This window comes from Hemiscyllium ocellatum, chromosome 39 (assembly GCF_020745735.1).
Source record: "Hemiscyllium ocellatum isolate sHemOce1 chromosome 39, sHemOce1.pat.X.cur, whole genome shotgun sequence".
Taxonomy (NCBI): Eukaryota; Metazoa; Chordata; class Chondrichthyes; order Orectolobiformes; family Hemiscylliidae; genus Hemiscyllium; species Hemiscyllium ocellatum.
In genome coordinates, this window is record NC_083439.1 from 5324112 (window position 1) to 5346114 (window position 22003).

Below are 22003 nucleotides of genomic sequence, written 5' to 3' on the forward strand. Positions count from 1 at the left end.
TGTGACCCGATGTTTTATTCCCTAGATGGTGGTAACAACCACAGTATCTACTTATCAAACTGCTTTGGTACGTTTTTATAAATGAGGGTAAGGCCACAGCAGATTAAGTTGTCTACCACTTGCCTTGTAATCTTGGTCTCCTTATCCTCAAGAGGACATACTTGCCATTGGATGGAGTTAAATGAAGGTTCATTACTGGCTTCCTGGGGTGAGCAGAGTCAGCCGGCACTCTTAAGTTTAAAAGGATGGGATGTGATTTGATGGAAACCGATTTTCTTGGTGAGGGTGATGGGCGGAGAAGCTGCTTCCCTCTGACTGGACACCCTCCAGCTGGATCGTGGGGTGGGAGGTGTTCACGGGCTCTGGATAAAGGCTGCTGTATTTGGCAATGGAATCCTCGCTGATGTTTGGGAATCTTTGCAATCCGCTTTTCTTACACGATGATGCTGCTCCATCTTTGAGCAGATTCTCAGATGAGATTGAGGGAGTTGGCAAGAAAGTGGAGCTGCTGGTGAAGACCCATCGTGATGTTGAATGGTGGAGTGATTCTGATGGAGTTGAATAGCCTACCCCCCCGACCAGGTTTTAAGATCATTCACGGATGAACCAGTGTTGGAGATGAGAAATACTCTTGCTGCAGCAAGTTGGTGTGATCTGGAACAGGTGGTAGACGCACAAAGACGGAGTAATCCAAATGGAATTGGATAAATACTACAGGACCATGGGGAAACATCAGGAAGGAAGTGAAATGAGTTGAAGAGCTGGCAGAAGGCATAATGGCCTCCACATCATGGATGGTAGGATTGTCAGATTTGTCTCTCTCTTATCCCTATTAGATTGTATTAACACTGAGAGAGCAGTCCCCATACAGCATGGTTTTATTCCTTGGTGGAATGTGGGTGTTGCTGGCTGGGCTGTCATTCCTCACCCAGTCTCGCTTGCCCTGCTGAGCTGTCTCCCTGAGCAGTTGTGATTTTGACCCCAGTGCCAGTGAAGGGACGGTGAGTGTGTTCCTGATCAAGATGGTGAAGATATGACTGAACATTGTGGTGGGTGTTCTGGTCTTTGCCTCATCCCTCGCAGCGTGATGCTTCAACTCTTTTGACAGAAGCAGCTTCTGATCTCAGTTGCCAAAACAAAATCACTTTACCCCTAAATGCTCCACGATTTGTGCAACCCCCCACCCTCCCCTGCCTTGGGAAGTGAGGAGAATATCGAACCCCAGCTGAGTTCCTTTTCATGGTTAAATAAACCAAGCAAGGCAGTCAACAGCACGTTCACAAACTGAGGTGTACATTGCCATTTTATAAGTCAATTGTTGTTTCTAATCTCTAAACAAACCAAGCACATGATAGCTCTCTCGCTAATGGGTTGCCATCTGAATCGAGTGGGCCATTTAGAAAATTAGCACCAAAGTTCAACTGAGGCACTGACCTGTTATTGAAACAGTAATTGCTCCATCTCCACGTTCCGCTCTCCAGGTCACATTATCAGATGTTGCTGCATGATCTGGGGGATTGATTTCTGGGTCTCTAACTCCCTTGTATCAGCAGCCCTTATTCCTGTAACTGGTTAAATAGGAGTCTGTGCAGTGACCATTACCTGGCTGCTTGGCTGTGGAGTTCATCAAGTATCTATTGACTAGCCCAGTGTGCGTGCGCTTTCAAACCGATCGGTGATCAGGAATGGTTTGAATTCCTGAGAATGATACATAGTTCCTCATCTTTCTCCTCTGTACCACTGCTTTTCCTTCCTTCCCCCTCCCCTCTCTGTCTTCAGCCCTCTCTTCTTTCTCCTCCCCCTCCCCCCACACCAGCAAAACAGAGAGCTATAACTCTTTCCCCCCCTCTCCCCCCAAAGACAGAGCCTTCATTGAGCAGTTACTGTTTAATTCGTGACAACAGCTTTGCCTTGTGTTAGGCTGATTTCGATCCAGGATTGTTGTGGGTCACCGATCCTGTGGTTGTACGTTTTAATCTCTTCTGATTTATGGAGTTGGGAAGTGCAAATTTGCCAGCAAATGAACATTTTTACTGTGAATTCTCAATCCAAGTTTTAAGATTGTACTTCATAAGTTTAGAATTGCTCACAGTGTGGAAAAGGGCCATTCGGCCCATCAAGTCCACACTGATTCTTTTTGAAGGGCTTCCCACCCAGACCCAGCCTATCCCTGTAACCCTGCATTTCCCGTGGCTAAACCATCTAACCTGCACATCCCTGGACACTATGGGGCGATTTGTCAGAAGGAAGAAGGGCTCATGCCCGAAACGTCGATTCTCCTGCTCCTTGGATGCTGCCTGACCTGCTGCACCTTTCCAGCAACACCTTTTCAGCAGCAATTTGTCAGAAGATACAGAAGAGATTGTAACTGGAGTGGGAGGGGTCTTTGGCTGCCTTGTCAAGGTAGTGTGACGTGTAGCTGGAGTTGCTGAACGGAAGGTTGGCTTGTTTGATGAACTGGGCTGATCCCTCCCTCAGTGGGGACAACGGGCAGTAATATCCAGGCTCCAGGCAGACCCTGTGGTGCTAGGGTGAAGGAATGCTTCACACTGTGGGTACTAGGATGCTCTAACAAGTGCAGCCTTATGGATGGTATGGTTTTGTGAATGTGGAGCAGGAGATCAATGCAAGGTTATTGTGAAACTACAGATGTACAGTTGGCAGGATCTCTCATGAGGAAAAGTTCAATGTGTATCCACGGGAATCTAGAAAAGCTGATCAGGAAATGTACATGGTCCTGAGTGGACTGCGAGAGGTGGATACTGACAGGACGTTGCCTCTACAGTTGGAGTTTGAAAATTAGGGAGCTTCCTTTTAACACCAAAAAGAAGCAAATAATTTTATTTTTGAGTGTTAAGGGTCTATCACTGTACAGTTGGTTCTGCTATAATGTGCATTTCTTCAACACTAATTGGCTTTAATGCAATTGAAGAACGTAGACCGTTATTTTGTAAAACACAAATTTTCCTTACCTATATTGGCTATAATGCAATTTTGGCCCCTTTAGTGTAAATGGTGCTGCTGCTATAAAGTGGAATTGCACTGGAACGGAACCACTGTTACATCTGAACCGACTGCATTCCCAGAGAGTAATGGAGGTACAAACATGGAATTTTCAAGGTGGATGTAGATATAGTGTCTTCACTAACAGGGAGTTGGGGAGTGTCAGAGAATGGCCAGGATTGTGGGGTTGAGACTACCGCATGATCGGCCCTGATCTTTTTTGAGTGGAGCAGGTTCGAGGGGCTGAATGGCCTACGTCTCGTTCCTTTGAGAGTACATGCGTTGGCGGCAGAAGGGAAGGAGGTGGAGCAATGACAGGAACGGATTGATCGTTGCGTGTCCTTTTTTTTTTCCTCTCTCAGCTTCACCCTGGCCCGTGTCTCACCACATCCTGTGAACCTCATTCAGATCAAAAGACCAAATTGACTGTTGGCTTTTGTGAAGTCATATTTTTTAAAAGGGTTTATTGTGTGGTTTTTATTTTTAAAAGGTGGGGTTGCTGCGATGCAGATGGTGGGAGTTTATGTTCGTTATAATTTAACATCTGAAATCTATTTTTTTTTCTTCTTTTTCATTTCCCCAGCAGCACCATGCTATCTACCCACCTCTCACGGTTAGTCCCTCCCAGTGGAATTCTTTATACCTGTTTTTTAAATATGTCTCAAATATGCTCCCAGTGTGAGTTGCTGCTTCTGTGCAAGTTGTGTGCGCACACAGACCTGGCTGCTTCTGGCATTGCAGTGTTCTTAACGCTAACTGGCAGTGTGGCTAAGCTTAATAGGGACTGTGTGGATATCAGCTGCTATCCCTAAACCCCTTCCTTCTGCTTTCTAAGGTTGCGTTAGCTCGGGTCAGTGGGAGAGATGGGGATGATCCTGTGCCAGATTTTATCCCTCTCTGAGCCCCAATCGTCAATTTTCACTCTCCACCCAGACCGGGCTGGCTACGAGGGGTCAGCAAGTGTCCGAGCAGCAACTGTGGTGGGGGGTGTGTGGGGCAGGGGTGCTTAGTGAGGCAGAGAAATGGCTGGAGTGCAAGAGTTCAGGTGAATGAGTTATTGGACCCTCCATATTGGACCAAATCTGAAGAGTAAGTGTGCAGGGCTGTGGGGGTGGGGGAAGCCATCGAACACGGAAACAAACCCTTTGCTCCAACAGTCCACGTTGACCATGTTCTCAAACTAGACTAGACCCACCAGCCTACACTTGTCCCGTATCCCTCCAAACCTTTCCTGTTCCTGTACTTGTCCAAATGTCTACTAAATGTTGTAAGAGTTCCTGCATCCACCACTTTGTCTGGCAGTTCATTCCACACGTGAGTCACTCTGTATTGGGAAGAAAATGTTACCCGTCGTGGCTTTTTTTTAATCTTTTGCCTCTCACCTTTAAAAATGTAACCCTTAGTTTTGAACTCCATCACCCTGGGGAAAAGACCGTTGTTATTCACATGACCTATACCCACTGTGATTTTATAAATCTGAGGTCACCCTTCAACCTCCGACTCTCCAGTGAAAAATGTCCTACCCTATTTTTTTTTACAAGTCCAACCCTTAATTCCCAGAAACATCCTGGTAAATCTTGGAGTAATGGGCACCTGTTGTCACAAAGATGGTACAAGGGTGATGGCCTGAATGGCCTCCTCCTGTTCTCTGACATTCTGATTTTCTTTTCCCCCTCCCCCCAATGAGAAGAACAAGCAAGGTCAATGAAAAGTCCTCTGGTTCATCCCTCCTGCCTGTACAGTTGGCTGGCGGGTGTCTCGAAGTCCAGACATTGGCTCATTCCGGGTTTTAACTAACTATATGTTTGTCATCAGAGGAATGGGAAGAAAAGATTAAAAATAAAGGTCAGCTCACTCAAAAATGAGAGGACACTGACCTCTTTACCTTCTGAATGTGTCTGTTATGAATGCTATCGATGTATCCCAGAACCTTGACTTGTTTAAAACCAATCCCTGGGTATTCAATTGAGGGGCAATCTGTCAAGGATGAGAATGATAATCTGAGAACCATAACAGCTACAAAGCATGCCCTTGAGCCAAAAATCTGAACTAATATAACCTGTATGAGCCGGGGCTGTGTCGCGGTGGGTGCTGTGTGTGTGGGTAGGCCGGGGCTGTGTCGCGGTGGGTGCTGTGTGTGTGGGTAGGCCGGGGCTGTGTCGCGGTGGGTGCTGTGTGTGTGGGTAGGCCGGGGCTGTGTCGCGGTGGGTGCTGTGTGTGTGGGTAGGCCGGGGCTGTGTCGCAGTGGGTGCTGTGTGTGTGGGTAGGCCGGGGCTGTGTCGCGGTGGGTGCTGTGTGTGTGGGTAGGCCGGGGCTGTGTCGCGGTGGGTGCTGTGTGTGTGGGTAGGCTGGGGCTATGCAGCTGTCTGTACTGATGTTATCTGTTTTGGGTAGTTTGGTTTTTGCGGAGCTGTTTTCTGGATTATTTGTTCTGGTGTGTGCACATATGTATGCACTTTGATTAGAATTTGACTTGTAAATCACCAGTGAGATTGCAATGTTGGTCTCTCTGGACTTGGGAACGAGCTGTTGGTTAAAGTACACTGCCTGGGTCTGTGCTGATTTATCAGATTTTAGCTGGGGGTGGGGTGGGATTGGTAAAGTGGGATGCTGCATTGTCCTATTGCCTGGGGCAGCTGGGCAGTGCAGAAGACCTGGGTCAGAGTTCCAGTACATCAGGGTACATCAGGTCCTTCCTTAACCATCTCATCCCAGGGCCATTGCTCTCTGGAAGCTAAGCTGCTACCACTGGTGGTGTAGATAGTCTCCACTCCAGGGTCTTTCCACTGCCCCCCCCCCCCCACACCCCACAACCCCTGAATTCTGTGAGCAAGACACAGGGGAGAAATAGAGCTCCATTGTATAGAGGGAGTTTTAAAAAAACCAAACCGAAGCTTCATTGTTGTCTGGCTGAAGTATTTTTGTTGCTTTGTACAGTTTGGGGTTAAATTAACCACACTGTTTCTGGCATTTTCTCTCGCTCTTGCAGGATGCTTTTTTTGTTTAGTAAATTTTGTTTTAATCGTGAAATGTTACTCATGAGATTTTCCTGTCTCTCTCTTTGCATTCTGTCACTTCCTCATTGTCCTCGCTGCTCTTCTCCATCTCTGTTTCCTTCCAACACATTGTGCCCTTACTTTCTCCACAGCAGCAGCAGCTCCAGGCCCAGCACCTCTCGCACACCCACCCACCCACCGTCCAAATGCCACCCCATCCATCAACCCTGCAGCCTCCAGGCATCCCCCCGGTTACTGGCAGCACCTCTGGTCTCCTGGCACTTTCCAGTGCTCTGGGAAGCCAGGCTCACCTGTCGGTGAAGGATGAGAAGAATCACCATGAGTTGGATCACCGAGGTGAGGATTGAGTGGTGTTTGGTTTTGTGTTTGTTTGGTGTCTGTGCTCGGTTTAGTGTTTGTTTTTTGAAAGGGTGAACGGGTCTTAGTGGGTGGGAACACCCCATTGGAGAACTGACTCCATGGTGTTTTGAGTCCTGTCCTGGAAATGGTCACTTCCTTTGGCCAGTGACCCCTCCCTGTTGTGTGTGACCTAGTTCCAGGGGCTCTGTTTCTTGCCGTTCTCAGTCCGTTTGAAGTTTCAACAGGGAACCGATTCAATGGGATTTCACAATGTGACACTTAAAAGGAGTGACTTGACATTGTTTATAAAGTAGAGGATAAGAAGTGAAACTAAAATGTAAGGAGCTGACAGACACAAAGCACAATGAGATATAAAATCATGTGATTAGAACTTTGTAAAGCAAGTCGTAGCAAAAGGAAACAATCCATAACTATCTCCGATTAGCCACGATCTTAGTGAGTGCTACAGCATGTTAAAGGGGCTGAATGGTCCATTGTCATGGACATTCCTGGATAATTTTCAATTCCCTCTTGGGATGTGAGCACTCTGGGAAAACAGGCATCTATTGCCCATCCCTTGTTACCCTGAGAAGGGGTATTTAAGCTGCCTTCTTCATTGAAGCCTGTAGCAGAAGTGTCTGGCTGAGTGGGATAGCAGCTGATTGATCTAACATGGTGGAAGCTGAACATCAGCCAGCATTAGGGAGGTTTGAAGTCAGCCGCTGAACAAGTTCATGCTGAATGAAAGTTCATGCTCAAGTTCTGAACTTGAAGTTTTCTTCATTTTGGTGATAATGAAGTTAATTGCCATCCAGGTTTGGGGTTGGTGAGAGGAGGTTTACCAACTCCGCAGGTATCCTTTAGAGTCTCCAGTGCATCTTGTGGCTTAGTCAGTAATGCGCTATCCGCTGACTGAGTCCTGGGTTCAATTTCCACTCTGTGTCCCCAAGACAGTGCATACTGAGGGAGAGCTGCACTGTTGGAGTGCAGGCTTTCAGGAAAGACTTGGAGTACCTATCTGCCTGCTGTGGACAACATAGGGTGGGGGTTGGGAGGAAAGTACCTGTGACCCTGCTTTACAGATCAGGACTGTTCTCCCAGGTGCCCTTGCTAAGGTTTACCCCTCAATCAACATCACCGAATAAACACAAGCTGATTCGCGCACTGTTAAATGTGGGAGCTTGCTGTGCAGAAATTGGCTATGGAGTTTCCTCTCTTGCCACAGCAAGCATACATGAGTGTGGGATTGACTGCAAAGTGTTTGGAGTCATCCATTGGTGATAAACGGTGCTATATAATTGCAGCTCCCTTACTGCACTGCTTTGGGGGGAAAGCCCAGAACAGAGAGCATTGAGGCAATTGATAGGAAACATTGGCTGCTGAGAACATCAAACCATCAAAGACTGATCGTTTAAAAATGATCCAATTGGTTCAATATGTGATCCTTTTCCAATTGGCTGGAGGATGGTCTAATGGAGGTTGGGACAGCAGACACGCAGGGCAGGATCTGATCAGAGTAGGTGACTCAACCCCAGGTTCACTGGAACGCTGGACTGAATGTTTGTTGAGAATTCAGATACTAATTGCTTCTCTGTTTTCCCTTGTTTATCTTTGTCTGTCACTACCTGGTCACTGATCTCATTGCTCTTCTGACATGCCATCGCCTTTGACCAGAGAGAGAATCCAGCGTGGTAAGTATACAGTCTGTCTCGCGTAGTCTTATGATGTGATTTTTATTTGACCTCTTCGTTTCCCTCTTCTTTTGAGCTTCACACCGCCAGAAGGACAAAGAGCTCAGCACCTTCCCTGTGGCTGCACGCTGTATTCCTCTGTAGATAATGATCCAATTTTCTTTTGAAAGCCATAATTGATTTGACCTCCACCATGTACGCTTTCGAGCGATCGCTGTGTAAGGGGGTTTTTCCTCCTATTGCCGTTGGTTCACTCTTGCCCTCTGCCTGATAGCTGTGTGAAAATGTACTGGCTAACATGACAATTACCTCAGACTAATAAACCCCAAGTTGCAAGTTTGTAGTTTGAATAGTTACCACATGGACCATGAACCTTTCACCACCATTCTAGTCCTGTTCCTAACTTGGCTGTGTTTTATAAAGTTTATTACACAGCTGGACTGCAAACTCTTTGTCAGTGTCCTAAATTGCTCTCCGAAAATCTTTGGGAAGCAGAGTAAGATCTGACTACACTTTATCTTTCTAATCAGTTGCTGTCTTGCTTCTCTCTCCTTGGTTATCTTTCTGTTCTTTTTGCTTCGCTCTGTCCCTCTCTCTGTTTCCGTGTGCAAGTGCTCATTCACACACTCGTGTTAATGTCTGTACATTGCTTTCGCTGTGGGTCAGTGACTTAAGACAATTAGTTTTCATAAGATGAAGTTTGCTTCTATTCATATGATATTTGGTGTAGAGTAATTACAATTCAATCTCCAGAAAGCTCAGACCATTGACACGTGCGCAGGGTCTGGGTTAATGGATTTTAAATGTCGGGAATGTTAAATAAAAGTTTCGGTGTAATTGGAGATTTTTGCGGTGGATGATAATGAGATTTGTAAGTGGAGTGGTGTGAAATAATGATTTGTGAAGGCATTGAACTAAGAAGTGTATTGCTCTGCATTGTTCCAGTTTCCCAGTCTGTCAGGGAGGGTGAAGAACATGGTTCTAGCTCTGTAGAGTGGCCCGATTTACAAATCGTTAAGAGCCTTTGAAGATGTTGCCTAAACCGGAGTACTCCCTTTTGTATTGCAAAATAAAACATTCTTTCAGTGGTTAGCACTGCTGCCTCACAGCACCAGGGACCTGGGTTCAATTCCCGTCTCGGGCAACTGTCTGTGTGGAGTTTGCACATTCTCCCTGTGTCTGCATGGGTTTCCTCCGGCTGTTCCGGTTTCCTCCCACATGGTCATGCTAAATTGCCCATAGTGTTCGGTGGATTAGTCAGGGGTAAATGTAGAGGAATGGGTCGGGGTGGGTTGCTCTTCAAAGGGTCAGTGTGCACTTGGTGGGCTGAAGAGCCTGTTTTCACACTGTAGGGTATCTAACCTAATCCTGCTGCCCAGGAGCTTGGCTGTATCACAGATATTGTTTTGGGATTGGCATTTGGGGGTTTATTGTTGCTTACGTTGGTCTGCCAGATCCAGGGTCAGTCAGGGCACCTACCCCCTCCCTCATTCCCTCAGGAGTGAGGCAGCTTCACCCCTTCTACTGAGGAGAAGTGATGAAGTGATTCAGCAGGCCAACGCAGGAATTCTCATCGTGCGAGAGCCAGGCTGGAAATGCCCAGCGGCTGACACTGTCTCTGTGGGTGTGGGGAGAGGGCTCCTGATCTAACCCTTTCATCGTGAAACTGAGTCGGTCCCCTCTCCCCAGGCAAGTCCTGACCTGCTCCATGACCTCAGCCCACTGTATTGGTCCTGACCCCAATGGGGGGCATTGACTGGTTGCTGAATGCATGGCACAGACCTGGTGGTTAGCTCCATGTCTCTGATAGAGTTGGGCACTGACAGCCTCTCATCAACTACCTTCCATTTTCTCGCAATGCACTTTGCTCACCAAAGCAGTTTCCTGTTGGTGTGGAATGAGGTTTCCTGTCTACTATGACTGCACACCACAGGGGATCGACCCTCTAGTCAAAGGCCAGTTTGTGGTTTATTTCAGGTTTTTTTTTTGTTCCATCAGCTCTGTCCCCCACCCACCTTCTGGGTACTTTGAGTCTTTTTGCTATCTTTGCCTCTAATCTCCTTTTGTAAAGAGAGCTGCCCTTTGGGGTGAGAGAGTATGAGGCAGTTAGCAATTCCTTAATTTTGTCAGGGTGAGCACCAATTGGCACCTTCACCCAGAGGGTCAGGGTTTGTTTTGTCCGAGGGTGACCCGGGAGTACCCGTAGCGAACTGTTAGCTGAGGCTGCAATCAACCATTTTGTTAATTGAGTTTAAAGCATTCTGATGCTTTGCACTGCCATTGCAAGTTTATGTCTCATGCGAGTGAGTTTTCTGAATATGTGCAGTCAAGTCTAAAGAACTAAAAATCCCCCTGTGATTTATCCTTGATTAGGCTCCTGCGTTATTGCTGAGACTCTGTAACAGACCCTTAAGTCTAACCCATCCATGCCGGCCAGATTTCCTAAACTGATCTACTCCTATTTGCTAGTATGTGGCCTGTATCCCTTCAAATCTTTCCTATTCATATACTCATCCAGATGCCTTTTTAAATGTTGTAATTGTACCAGCTTCCACCACTTCCTTCGGCAGCTCATTCCACACACACCCCCCTTTGCGTGAAAAAGTTACACCACTAGTCCCTTTTTAAATCTTACCCCTCTCACCTTTTATACCTATGCCCTCTAGTTCTGGACTCTCCTACCCTGGGGAAATTATCTATTTATCCTACCCATGCCCCTCATGATTATATAAACCTCTATAAGGTCACCCCTCAGCCTCCAGCGCTCCAGGGAAAACAGCCCCAGTCTGTTCAGCCTCTCCCTATAGCTCAAATCCTCCAACCCTGGCAACATCCTTGTAAATCTTTTCTGAACCCTTTCAAGTTTCACAACATCCTTCCTATAGCAGGAATTGCACAAAGACTGATTTAACAACAACATTGAACTTATCTAGCATCTTTTTAATGGAAAGAATTGCCTCAGTGTTTCTCAGAGAGATTCTTTAATAAGAAATTTGGCACTGAGCTCTGAGAGGAGATTGTTTGTTAGCCCAGAGTTGGCCAAGAGGGGTCATTTTCAAGTTGATGATCTCACTAATGAAGTGGCGATGGGATCAGTGCTGGGGCTGCAACACTCTATGACTTGGATAATGTCTTTGTTACCAAATTTGTGAATAATACGAAGCTGGGAGAGCAAATTTTGAGGAGGCTGCAAGTCTCAAAGCTGACAATAGACACTGCAGACGATGGACTTGTTCATCTTCATTTCAAAGGGTGAACGTTGTCCATGCCCTCTTCCCCCAAATCATCTTAACCCAGCCCCAGCAACCTGACTGTTCCTCGTCTAATGACGGACTGAACACTGGAGTCAAACCTCATGATGCAGAACACTCTGGTCCACATTGAATTGGATTCACCCCAGTAACTCTGTAGGTAACTGCCTACTCACAGTTTGCAGTGACAGGGTCAACTCGGGCCTTTGAACTGGTGGGTCTCGCCCCATAGTGAGATGTCTCTACAGAGAGTCCTCTGCTTCAGGACAGACAGTGGGACCAGAGAATGTTCTGCAGTTATAGCGAAAGAGGTGGAATTGCCACTGGCTACTTGCAGGAGGAAGATCCCTTTTAAATGAGGATACTCCGCACGCACGCACACACCCCTACCCCTCGTGTTCTGTTCCTGAATCGATTCGCTCCTTGAAACTGAAAATGGGACCGGTCACGAGAGTAGCTGAGGAGGAAAATGAAAGATGATGAGTGGAGAAAATAGAAGAAGACTATGTCCAAGCTAAAAGTTGGCAGGAGAAGGAATTCAAAGCCACAGGTTAGCAGAGTTTCAACATTGGCTCTATGCTCATGTCGAATCCACAGTGAAACAGTTGCCCAGCCATCCCATTTCTATTCCAAACCAGCTAACCCCATCCTAAACCCACCACTCCTTCTATTACCCTCCCACCCAGCATTCTTTTCCCTGTTCCTCCTGTGTGTATCAATGATTAAATGCAGCACAGGTCACTTGGGATTATGGTCAGCACAGACTGAAGGCTCTGTCTCTGTGCTGTATGACTGAGGCACAGATAGTGAAACCAGAAACTTAACATCCAGAAAACATTTAGTGTTCTTAAAACACAACTCCATGACCTGTCATTGGTGTTAACTTAATATCCTGACATATCAGCTGTGGCTTAGAGTCCCACGCAGTCTTCCAAGTTTGAGTCTAAACTTGGCCACTGTGAAATGTACAATGAGGAATAACATTTACTTTCCACAACCAGTGACTCAATCCTGTTTATGGAGTATTTTGAAGAAGCCAAACTTCTTTCAAATAAAGATCCTTCTAGGAGGAGAAGCTGCAGTGAAATGGGGCAAGAGTAGACAGGTCAGGCTGACTAGGGCCTTTATTCTTCAAAAGAGCAGGAAGAAACGTGATGACCTGAATGGTCTCCGTCTGTACAGTAGTGATTGTTGAACTCACTGACACGTACAGTTTTGCCATTTTCTTTTGGATAGCTGTTTAAATTGTGGTTTTAAAAAAAAACTTAAATTGGCTCCATCAAAACTTAAATTTGATCCACATCTTCTGCCATCTCTTTCCCAGGAAAATGTGGCTGAAAATTAATAATTCCATCTTTATTTGGGAACAGAACTCTTGGGTAAAATTGCAGTCCAAGCTGACTCTCTTTTTTTTTTGACTTTGCATCTGGAGTTTTGGCTGAATTGCTGGTACAGAGGGCTGGCAGTGCCATGATGGCTTGAATGGCCACCATTTGTGCAGTACCTGCTCTGATACTGTTCGAACTCAGCAGGGAAGGTGGTGTGTAGGGGGGACCTTACCTCCCCTCACCCAACTCCTGAGTGTGAGATGGGTTTTGTCATTCCGAGGTGCTGCTTTGGATGGCTGTAAGAAATGAGAGAACTTTTGACCTGTATTTACTGGAACCCGGTTTTCTCATTAAAACAAGAACCAGAAAGAAGCTTTCTTTTAAGTTCCCTGGCTTTTGATATGGCCCTTGTGTTGAGCTGTAGAGAACTGACCATCTTAAAATCTCTACCTCCTGTGTCCTCCTTTTAAAGGGATTTCTTTGAAACTTGGGCTTCGGCGGGTCGGTGTGGACTTGTTGGGCCGAAGGGCCTGTTTCCACACTGTAAGTAATCTAATCTAATCTAATCTAATCTAAATCTTATCTTGACTGCCTGTTCTCCCATCTCCAATCACTCGAGGTTGAATTTTGTTTGCCAGTGTGTCTGGGAAGTGCTGTGGTGTTTTAGAGAAAACTACTATTGGCTGTAATAATGGATGGTCTACTCTGATCTTGGTGTGACCTATAACATTCCCAGAGCTGAAATGTTTGAGGTTAGGAACAGTCCTGAGTGTATCCAGAGCATCTACACCAGTGGGTAATGGAGCAGCTATTCACAGATCTGGGCTTATAGCATTACTTCAATCCATTTGACGGTTTCAACTGTGATTTCATTTTGGCACTGCCTGAGGATGGGGGTTGTGTAGTAAGGCAAGGGGCTTACTGCTTTCATATCTGGGCATTTTATTTTTCAGTCAACAGGTGTATGAAGGGCTTGACTTTAGGTGTGCTGAAAATATTTTCTGTCCTTTTCCCCCATCCCCCGCCTTTCTGTAGACTATCCACCAGAGTCTCGGAGCAGAATCTTGTCTTTTAATACTTGATCCCTGTTTCTTTTGACATAAAACTTACTTCAAAGTCGGGGGTGTGTGGGGAGTACAGGAGAGTGACCCCTGTCAACTTTGAGGCTTTTATGTAGTGGGAGAAACTGATGCTGGGATTGACCCTGATCACGCCCCCACACCCAATCTCCCACCCACCCACAAATGCATGCAGGTGTGTGCACGCACATCCACCCTCCCCCAGTGGCCACTTGATATTGATTTTTCAAAATGTCACTTTGCACAAAGACTTTGATAGTGCTGGGGAGGATAGGGGAGTGAGGAGAGAATTCAGCAGATCTTTAAGAGTCCCAAACGTCTGCAGATAAAAGACCAGATGTGTTTTGGATAGCCCGCCTGCCTCTCATATAACCTTATAAAAAATGCACAGCGGCCGAAAGATAAAAGCGTATTATTTTATTACACTCCAAAAACGAGAACCATGAAACCCCATTGGAGAAAAGCTCTGTCACGGCCTGAATGGGCTGTGATCTTGGAAGAGCTCCATTCAGAAAAATAAAAAAAAAATTGTCGATTGATGCGAATATTACCGCTGTGCTGGCAATGGGTTGCTTTTTCTAAGGGATTGAACGGATTCTGGAAAATGTTTGAAACACTTCTCCAATACTCCCAGCTTTTTCTTCCCCAGTTTGATTGACGTCTGTGGTCTTCCCTGCAGTCATGAGTTAATTCTCCCCTCAAACCCCCCACCAGCAAACGAAGAAAGGTTGATGTTTCTGAAGGAACACTGTTGTCATTTCCCTTTTGAGCGCAATGAATAGATGCATCATTGAGAAATGAAGACAAGGCACTATAGTTTCTCTCTCCGTCTCTGTCTCTCTCTGTCTGTCTCTCTCTCTCTCTCTCCACCAATCAGCCTGATACATTCTTTTCGTGCCTTTCCACTCTCAGCGGTTCACTCAGGCAGCTCCCGCTGTGAGAGCCCCTTTAGGGAGTTTGCCTCTTGAACTGCCTTATTCTGTACCTGCAGCAGTTTTGGAAATGAATGAGTTGATGCTTTAAATGTAAAGCACAGCTGATTAGCAAGTTGTTAGGCCTAATGTTGGCTTGTATTACAGTCTCCAGGCTAAATCCCTTCTCTTTGTTTTGCTGAATGAGTGGGTTACTGGATGGAGTTGAATAGAGGTTGAAATCTCGCTGATTTGTGTGTTTGTCCCCTTCCTCCTCTTTTTTTTATTTCTCAAGCAATGAGGCGTCTGTTCAGTCTTCATATTCCGGCCTTGCATTCTGTAAAGTACTGGAGTACTTTGAGAGCGCTTGTGCTGTGAAGTGATTGACAGTTTGAAGCTGGCTTTCAATCCCAGGCTGACATGTCTTTTCCAATAACACAAAAACCTGTTGCATATTTCCATTCATAGTGACATGGGAATGTTCTGCTGTGTGCAGTTTAATTTCTTTCCTCGCTGGCTTGTAACAATCTTGAGGGGTGTATTTTAAGGAGGAGCTAACTGAAAGTGACTCTAGTTTGCTCGCTGTGTGCCTCGGTTGTTTTCCTCTTTGTAATAAGATGACTGCTAGTTTCATCGCGTCCCTGCTTGCCTGCTGCGTAGCCCTTCTCCCATTGTTCCTGGTGCTGCTGTGCAAGAGACAATTGCTGTCTCGAGTGTTGACAGGACTGTGGGTCTGGAGTCATGTGGTCCAGACCCAATAAGGATGGTCGTTCCCTTCCCTACAGGAAATAAAGCATTAGTGAACCAGATGGGTTTTTCCAGCAGTTGACAATGGGATTGGCAGTCAACATTATTTCCAGATTTCATTTTTTTTAATGAATTCAAATGCCACCATCTCCCGATCCCCAGAACATTACCTGGGTCTTTGGATTAATACACTGAAAATGTGTTGCTGGAAAAGCACAGCAGGTCAGGTAGCATCCAAGGAACAGGAAATTCGACGTTTCGGGCATAAGGCCTTCTTCAGGAATCATTCCTGAAGAAGGGCTTATGCCCAAAACGTCGAATTTCCTGTTCCTTGGATGCTGCCTGACCTGTTGTGCTTTTCCAGCAACACATTTTCAGCTCTGATCTCCAGCATCTGCAGACCTCACTTTCTCCTCTTTGGATTAAATGCCACTAAATCATTGCCATCCCCCCCCCTCCTCCCCTCCCCTCCCCTCCAATGGATCTTGAGACTTTCTGGTCCAGAGGTAGGGACATTACCACTACACCACACGAGACTCAAAGGAAGCCATTTGTCTCCCTTGAGGCATCCCGCCCTCCCTCAGTCAAGGAAAAAGTGAGAAGAATCAAATGATTCTTGGCTGTTCGAATAAAAATAACTATTTTAAAATGGTTACCCCTGGCACCACCTTGACTGCCAGTCATGTGGCTTTATCTCCGGGATAATTCAGGCAATGCAGATCAACTGTGTATCTTGCTGTATGCTTTCCGATTGCATGTCTGTCTTACAGTATTGTATTGGATTTGATGTTCAGTGATCTTTGATCAGCTCTGTTCTCGGTCTGAGTAGTAATGAGTTGCTCTGCTTAGGTCTTTGATTAACCCCTCTGGTTTCCCTGCAGAATAACTGTATCTCACCATCAGACAGTCTAAGGCCTGAAAGGAACAGCAGGAGTTCCTCTGAGTATCTGGATGCAAAGAAACGAAAGGTGGAAGAGAAGGAGGCCATGAACAGATATGTAAGTTGGATTGTGGTGCTGTTTTTGGAAGACTTGAACATTTTAGTGAGACTGGGCTGGTGGGCTGTGTGGGGATTTTAAAGCCTCTCAAAATTTGATTCTCCAACTCGGCTGTCGTCAGCCACAGCTGAGCTAGGGTGAGTTCAGTCCAAATCTCGCGTACAGGATCCAGGCTGACACTCCCAGTGCAGTATCAAGGGAATACAGCACTGACTGAAGTGTTGTCTTTCAAAAATGCATATAAATCTATGTCCCATCCACCTTATTATATGAAAACATCCTATGGCACTATTGAAGGAGGGAGCGCTAGGCTCATTATTTTTTTTTTCTCCCCCTAATGTCCTGGGCCAATTTCTCTCCCTCCGCCTATATCTCATAGTGCACTACACACAAATGGGCTGCTATATTTCTACTTGCTTGACTCCCGTGTCCCTCTCTTTTCATGCAGCCCTCAGGTCTGTGAGTGGCTGTTACTTCCATAAGTAGAATGGTGGGAATGGTGTTTACACACCAATTGTCACTTGAAGCTTAGAGTGAGCGTTACTCAGCTGTAATACACTGAGATGTTTAGAGATTGTGAAAGGCACTATATAATTAAATGTTTTTTATGCATTTATTCATCTCCTCCTAATCTCCATATGGTGTCCATTGAGCACACCCAGCCTCTAAAAGATTTATTTTACGTTGAAGGTGCTGGAAGTGTTAGTTGTGAAGTGAACATTGGTCAGTCTTTAACTGGATGCTGAGTAACTTTAGTTTCTCGCTCTTTCTGTAGGACAGTGACGGTGATAAAAGCGATGACTTGGTTGTAGATGTTTCCAATGAGGTAGGAATTAGTGATTTTTCTTTACACCAGGGAATAAGGGGGAGGTGATGGCCTGGCGGTATTATCACTGGAGTGTGAATCCAGGGACCCAGATAATGTCTGTGGACCCAGGTTTGAATCCCACCAAATTTTTAATTCAATTTTTAAAAACCGAATCAAGAGTCTAATGATGATCATGAATCCATCGTAGGTTGTCAGGGAAAACCCCATCTCCTTCACTAGTGTGGAAGGATATCTGCAGTCCTTACCTGGTCGGGCCATCATCTGAGTCCAGACCCACAATGCGATTAACTCTTAACTGCCCTCTGGGCAATTAGGAATGGGCAGTACAGTCTGTGATGCCCACATCCTGTGAATGAGTTTAAAAACATCTGATCATTCTGTGCTGATTTTTTTTTTGAGTGGCTAGAGCAGGCAAAATTGCTATTTTCACACTGCCTTACTGAGGTTCCTTTTTTTGTTAGAGGAACTTTAGACCAAGGTCAGTTATATGAAGATGGGCATCTTTCTAAATTTGGTCTAGAAATTGAAGGAACCTTCACCTCCTTCAGCCCGCCTGCTCTTTTGTACCTGGTGAAAGCCAGGATAAAGCCTAGGATTTGGAAAAAAGTGACATTACCATCACATTTCCAGGTCTCCTGTCAGATGTTAGCTCTCGTGGGAGATTTCATCTTGTTTATCTGACTTTTTTTACTTTGTTTTGCCCAGAGAGATTGCCAGAATACCTCCCAGAATGTTTGTCTTGGCGTTTTCCTTTCTGTGATGCCCCTAATTCCGAGCACCTGTTTTATTCTGTCCTTGTTAAACAACCATTGACCGTGTCCCTGAATAACTCCATGCGCCTTGTCACCTGGTGTGATACTGGGCGTTATGAACTCCCGGGAGCCCCTGTTGGTTTTGTGGTGATGTCCCTGGATTTTGTAATTCACAGACCCAGGCTAACACCCTGTTTCAAACCCCACCATATCAACTGCTGGAACTTGCTTTCAGTTTTATCAGTCGAATCTTGTGACAATTAACTATCAATTTCTTTCTTGATTTTATTTTGAAAATCACTAACGTGTATCTGGTTCACTGATGTTCTTGAGGGAAGGAAATTTGCTGTCTGACCTACATGTGACTTCACACCCACTTTATTGTAGTTGACTCGTAACTGCCCTCTGCATGAGAAACCTAGACAATAGGTGCAGGAGTAGGCTATTTGGCCCTTTTTGAGCTCTCATTCAATATGATCGTAGCTGATCGTCTAACTCAGTCCCCTGTTCCCACTTTCTCCCCATCCCCTTTGATCCCTTTATCCCTAAGAACTATATCTAACTCCTCCACCTTGGAACGCAGACAGCTGAGTGAGCCTCTCAGTTGAAGGGTGGCTGGGAGTGAACAATGAATGATGGCTTTGCCAATGTGTTCTTATCCTATGAAACCTCCTCACTGGCCAGAGTGTCCTTATGATAGAGGTGAAAATTGACCATTGTTCCCACATCTGTACAGATTCTTAAAGCGCGGGATGAGACTATCGAGTCTGTGTCATCTGAGGGAGTTGTCTGTGACTCCTCTTTGTTCTCATACCCAGAGAGTCATAGTTTCAAGTATTTGCCCAATTGTCTTTTTGAAAGTTGCTGCTGACTGTGGTTGCACCACCTTTTTTTTTCGTTTTTTAGAGAGTGAATTCCAGATTACAATGACCTGCTGTGTTTAAACGTTTTCTCCTCCCCTTCCACAACAGAGGCCTACGCCAAAGGCTTCTTATAGGCGAAAGAGAGAGCCTTCCAGCCACACTGTGTTGTTGCTCTTACTGTAAGACAGCTGTTGGCAATGATCTAGGGGACGGAGCTGTGAGTCCACTGCATGAGGCTGTGTCTTTTAAGATGGCAGGGTAGGGACTTGGTGGCGGGAAGGGGAGGGAACTGACAGGCTCTCTGGAAAAGCCCCTCCATGACCTTCAGTACTTTGACCTCATTGAGTGTTGTGTGGCGTGGGAGGATTTGCAATGTTCTGGAGAAGTGACCAGCTCATGGGAAAGGAATTTTGCTGTTATTCCTGGAAATATGGCTGTTTGATAAAAGAGTTAAATTATCTGAGGGAGACCACACTGGCTCATCTCTTTAAACCTTGCTCAATCACTGTTTGTCAGTGTCTCATTCCAACAATTAGTGCTGTGTTTATAATGACAGGACCCAGCTACACCCCGTGTTAGCCCCGCTCACTCGCCGCGGGAGAATGGCCTGGACAAGGCCCGAGGGATAAAGAAAGATGCACCCAACAGCCCAGCCTCCATTGCGTCATCAAGCAGCACCCCCTCGTCAAAAACAAAAGATATTGGACACGTGAGTATAACCCACTGCTCTCCCTCTGCCTCTCACTCACTCGCTCTGAAAGGGTTTAATTTCTTGGCTGCCATTGAGGTCAGGTGCATCTGGTTCTACAATCGGACAGGAAGGGGAGCACGTTGTGGTCAGTGAAATTCTGACCGTTGTCTAGACCGAACAGCCAGAGCTCAGCCAGAGCGATTCCCAGTGCGCTCTCGTTGTCATCATCATCATCATCCCACCACCCCCAAAAAAGCAATTCTCTCCTTATCTCTCCTCCCTCTCTCCTTCCCTCTCTTCCACTGGGAAGGGGCTCATGAGGAGTGGGTAGAGCTGCGAGAGCAATATGGGGCAGGTTTCTTTATTTTAATGGAGAAAATGCCCCAATACTAAATGGGATTTGGATAAGGTACCAACAGAAGCAGCAACAATTCTTCAATCCGGCTGTGTCTAGTTCAAACACAGGAACGTCTTGCGTCCATCAGACTCCCAGTGACCCTGTTGACCCAGTGTGACAATCCAGCCCCCTCTGATATTCCTGACATACAGCACGAGTGTGTTTGGCCATCTACAAAGGACTCCGAGCTGATAACCTCTAGGTTTAGAGGGAAATGACTTGAAATGAACCATTGATTCCATTGGAAATGTTGAATTTGTGTTCTCCAGGAGCTCCTTACAAAGAGAACCCTAAAGCATTATATTCTGGAAGTTGAAACATGTTTTGCATTGCCAGTGTGCTACATTGCTAAATGAAAACTTCCTTTTTTTTTTCATAATTTTCCAGATGTAACTCACTACTCGCTCAGAATTTATCAAATGCCTGACCCCTTCCTTCTCTAGGGTTGTCTTACTTTCTGGTTTCTCGTTCGACTGTCCAGTGGTTACTCCTTTAACCAGCTGGCTGTCATTTGCTGGAATTCTCTCCCAAATACATCTGCTCCTGTAAAAAAACTCCAAGGTTACTGTAGGAGTCCAGGATTGTTCCAATCGATGATTTTCCTTTCAATGACTTAATGACTTGCCAGTGTTATGTATATCAACTGCAGCAAGTCAGTGGAAGGGTAGTGGCCTTTATTCAGAGTTGGAGAGCAAGAGAGTGTGTGATGGAGGCGGGGGGGGGGGGGGGGGGGGGGGGGTCATGTGATGGCATTATGTTGAAATGAATCTTGCAATGCTAGGGCTACATTGCTGAATTGGGCTAGCAAGGGAGAAGTTGAAAGTAATGGGGATGAATGTAGCCTTAGATAATTTTTTTTAAAAATCTGTTTTGTGTTTGGTGCGTGTTCCTACAGGAAGTTTTAGCTGGTGTTAAATGGAGTTTTGCAGTCAGTTTGAGAGAGAGGTCAATGTGTACATCACCCTTCACCAACCCATATCACTGGCTTTCCACCACGTCACTGCACTCAGTTTAAGAAAAACAATCCAGGCATCCACAGAACTTGGAAATAAATCTTTTTTTCCATAACCCTTCAACTCCAATCATGAAAAAATATTAAATACAAAGCCTTCATAGCAATCCGGATGAGGAATTCTGCAGACACTTCATGGGGGTAGACTGAGGGCGGAATAAGAGGGAGAATGAGCTGATTTGGGGAGTGCAGATGGGGGGGATAGGAGGAGAGCTCAAGTAGAAACACAAGCACTGACCAGATGGGCTGAATAGCCTGGCTATCTGCTGTAAATTCCATGTGATCATCCTTACCCAGTGAGTGGTTAAAATGTAGAACTTTTCTGATATGGTTAATACAAACCACATGAGTGCATTTGCAGGCAAGCTACAAAAGGACCCATTCGGGATCTAGTGGGACAGTGGTAGTGTCCTGATCTGAGCCAGGAAGCCTGGGTTCAGTAGTCACTTTCTCCGGAACAGGTTGGTTAAAAATGAAGGGTCTGTTGATGTAGTGAGAATGGAGTAAAGAGCAGTCCTACACAATGGTCTGACCTGGGCCACGGGCCAGTTGTAATTTACTGCTTCTCTGTTACTGATGTTAGCTTTTCACAAAACACAAAATCCGTTATGTTTGGAGGATGAAAGTTAGAATCAAACTCCCTCCAAGTACTCAAAATGGGATATGATCAGCTGAATATTTTTCTATTTGGCACTTACACTGGGTGTAGTAAGCCAGTCTTGTGATTGTGGCATATCTGAGTAATTCTGGGGCGAGCTGTGTTGCTTTAGTGACTGAAACAGTAAAGGGTTTTATAAAAATCCCACTAAACACCATCCAGTGGAGAAATCGATCTCCCACTGACCCACAACCTTCCAAGGTAATCTTTAATGTCTCGAACTTATTTAGCTGTGAAATCCTTGGACCATTCTAAGGACGTGGAGCACCTTATCTGTGCTCCTCATGACCATATAAACCTCTATATAAGGTCAGGCCTCAACCTCCTAACGCTGCAGTGAGAAAAGTCCCAGCCTCTCTCTCTAACTCAAACCCTTGTTCCAAGGGAGATTTCGAGACTAGGGACATGTTTTTAAAGGTGAGAGGGTTAAGATTTTA

General features: G+C 45.7%; 1 protein-coding gene across 14 annotated transcripts in view; it reads left to right on the top strand.

Moving 5' to 3' along the window:
• The window catches only part of tle3a (TLE family member 3, transcriptional corepressor a), a 75425-nt gene that overhangs the window by 34291 nt on the left and 19131 nt on the right, over positions 1-22003 (top strand). For 3 of the 14 annotated variants that reach the window (XM_060853132.1, XM_060853137.1, XM_060853139.1), the window contains exons 7-12: positions 3587-3616; positions 6152-6356; positions 8034-8050; positions 16248-16364; positions 17140-17190; positions 19365-19517. In XM_060853132.1, the coding sequence (XP_060709115.1) occupies positions 3587-3616; positions 6152-6356; positions 8034-8050; positions 16248-16364; positions 17140-17190; positions 19365-19517 (573 nt within the window). The remainder of the gene's footprint in view (positions 1-3586; positions 3617-6151; positions 6357-8033; positions 8051-16247; positions 16365-17139; positions 17191-19364; positions 19518-22003) is intronic. The other 11 variants (XM_060853135.1, XM_060853142.1, XM_060853133.1 and 8 more) reach the window with 6 other exon arrangements.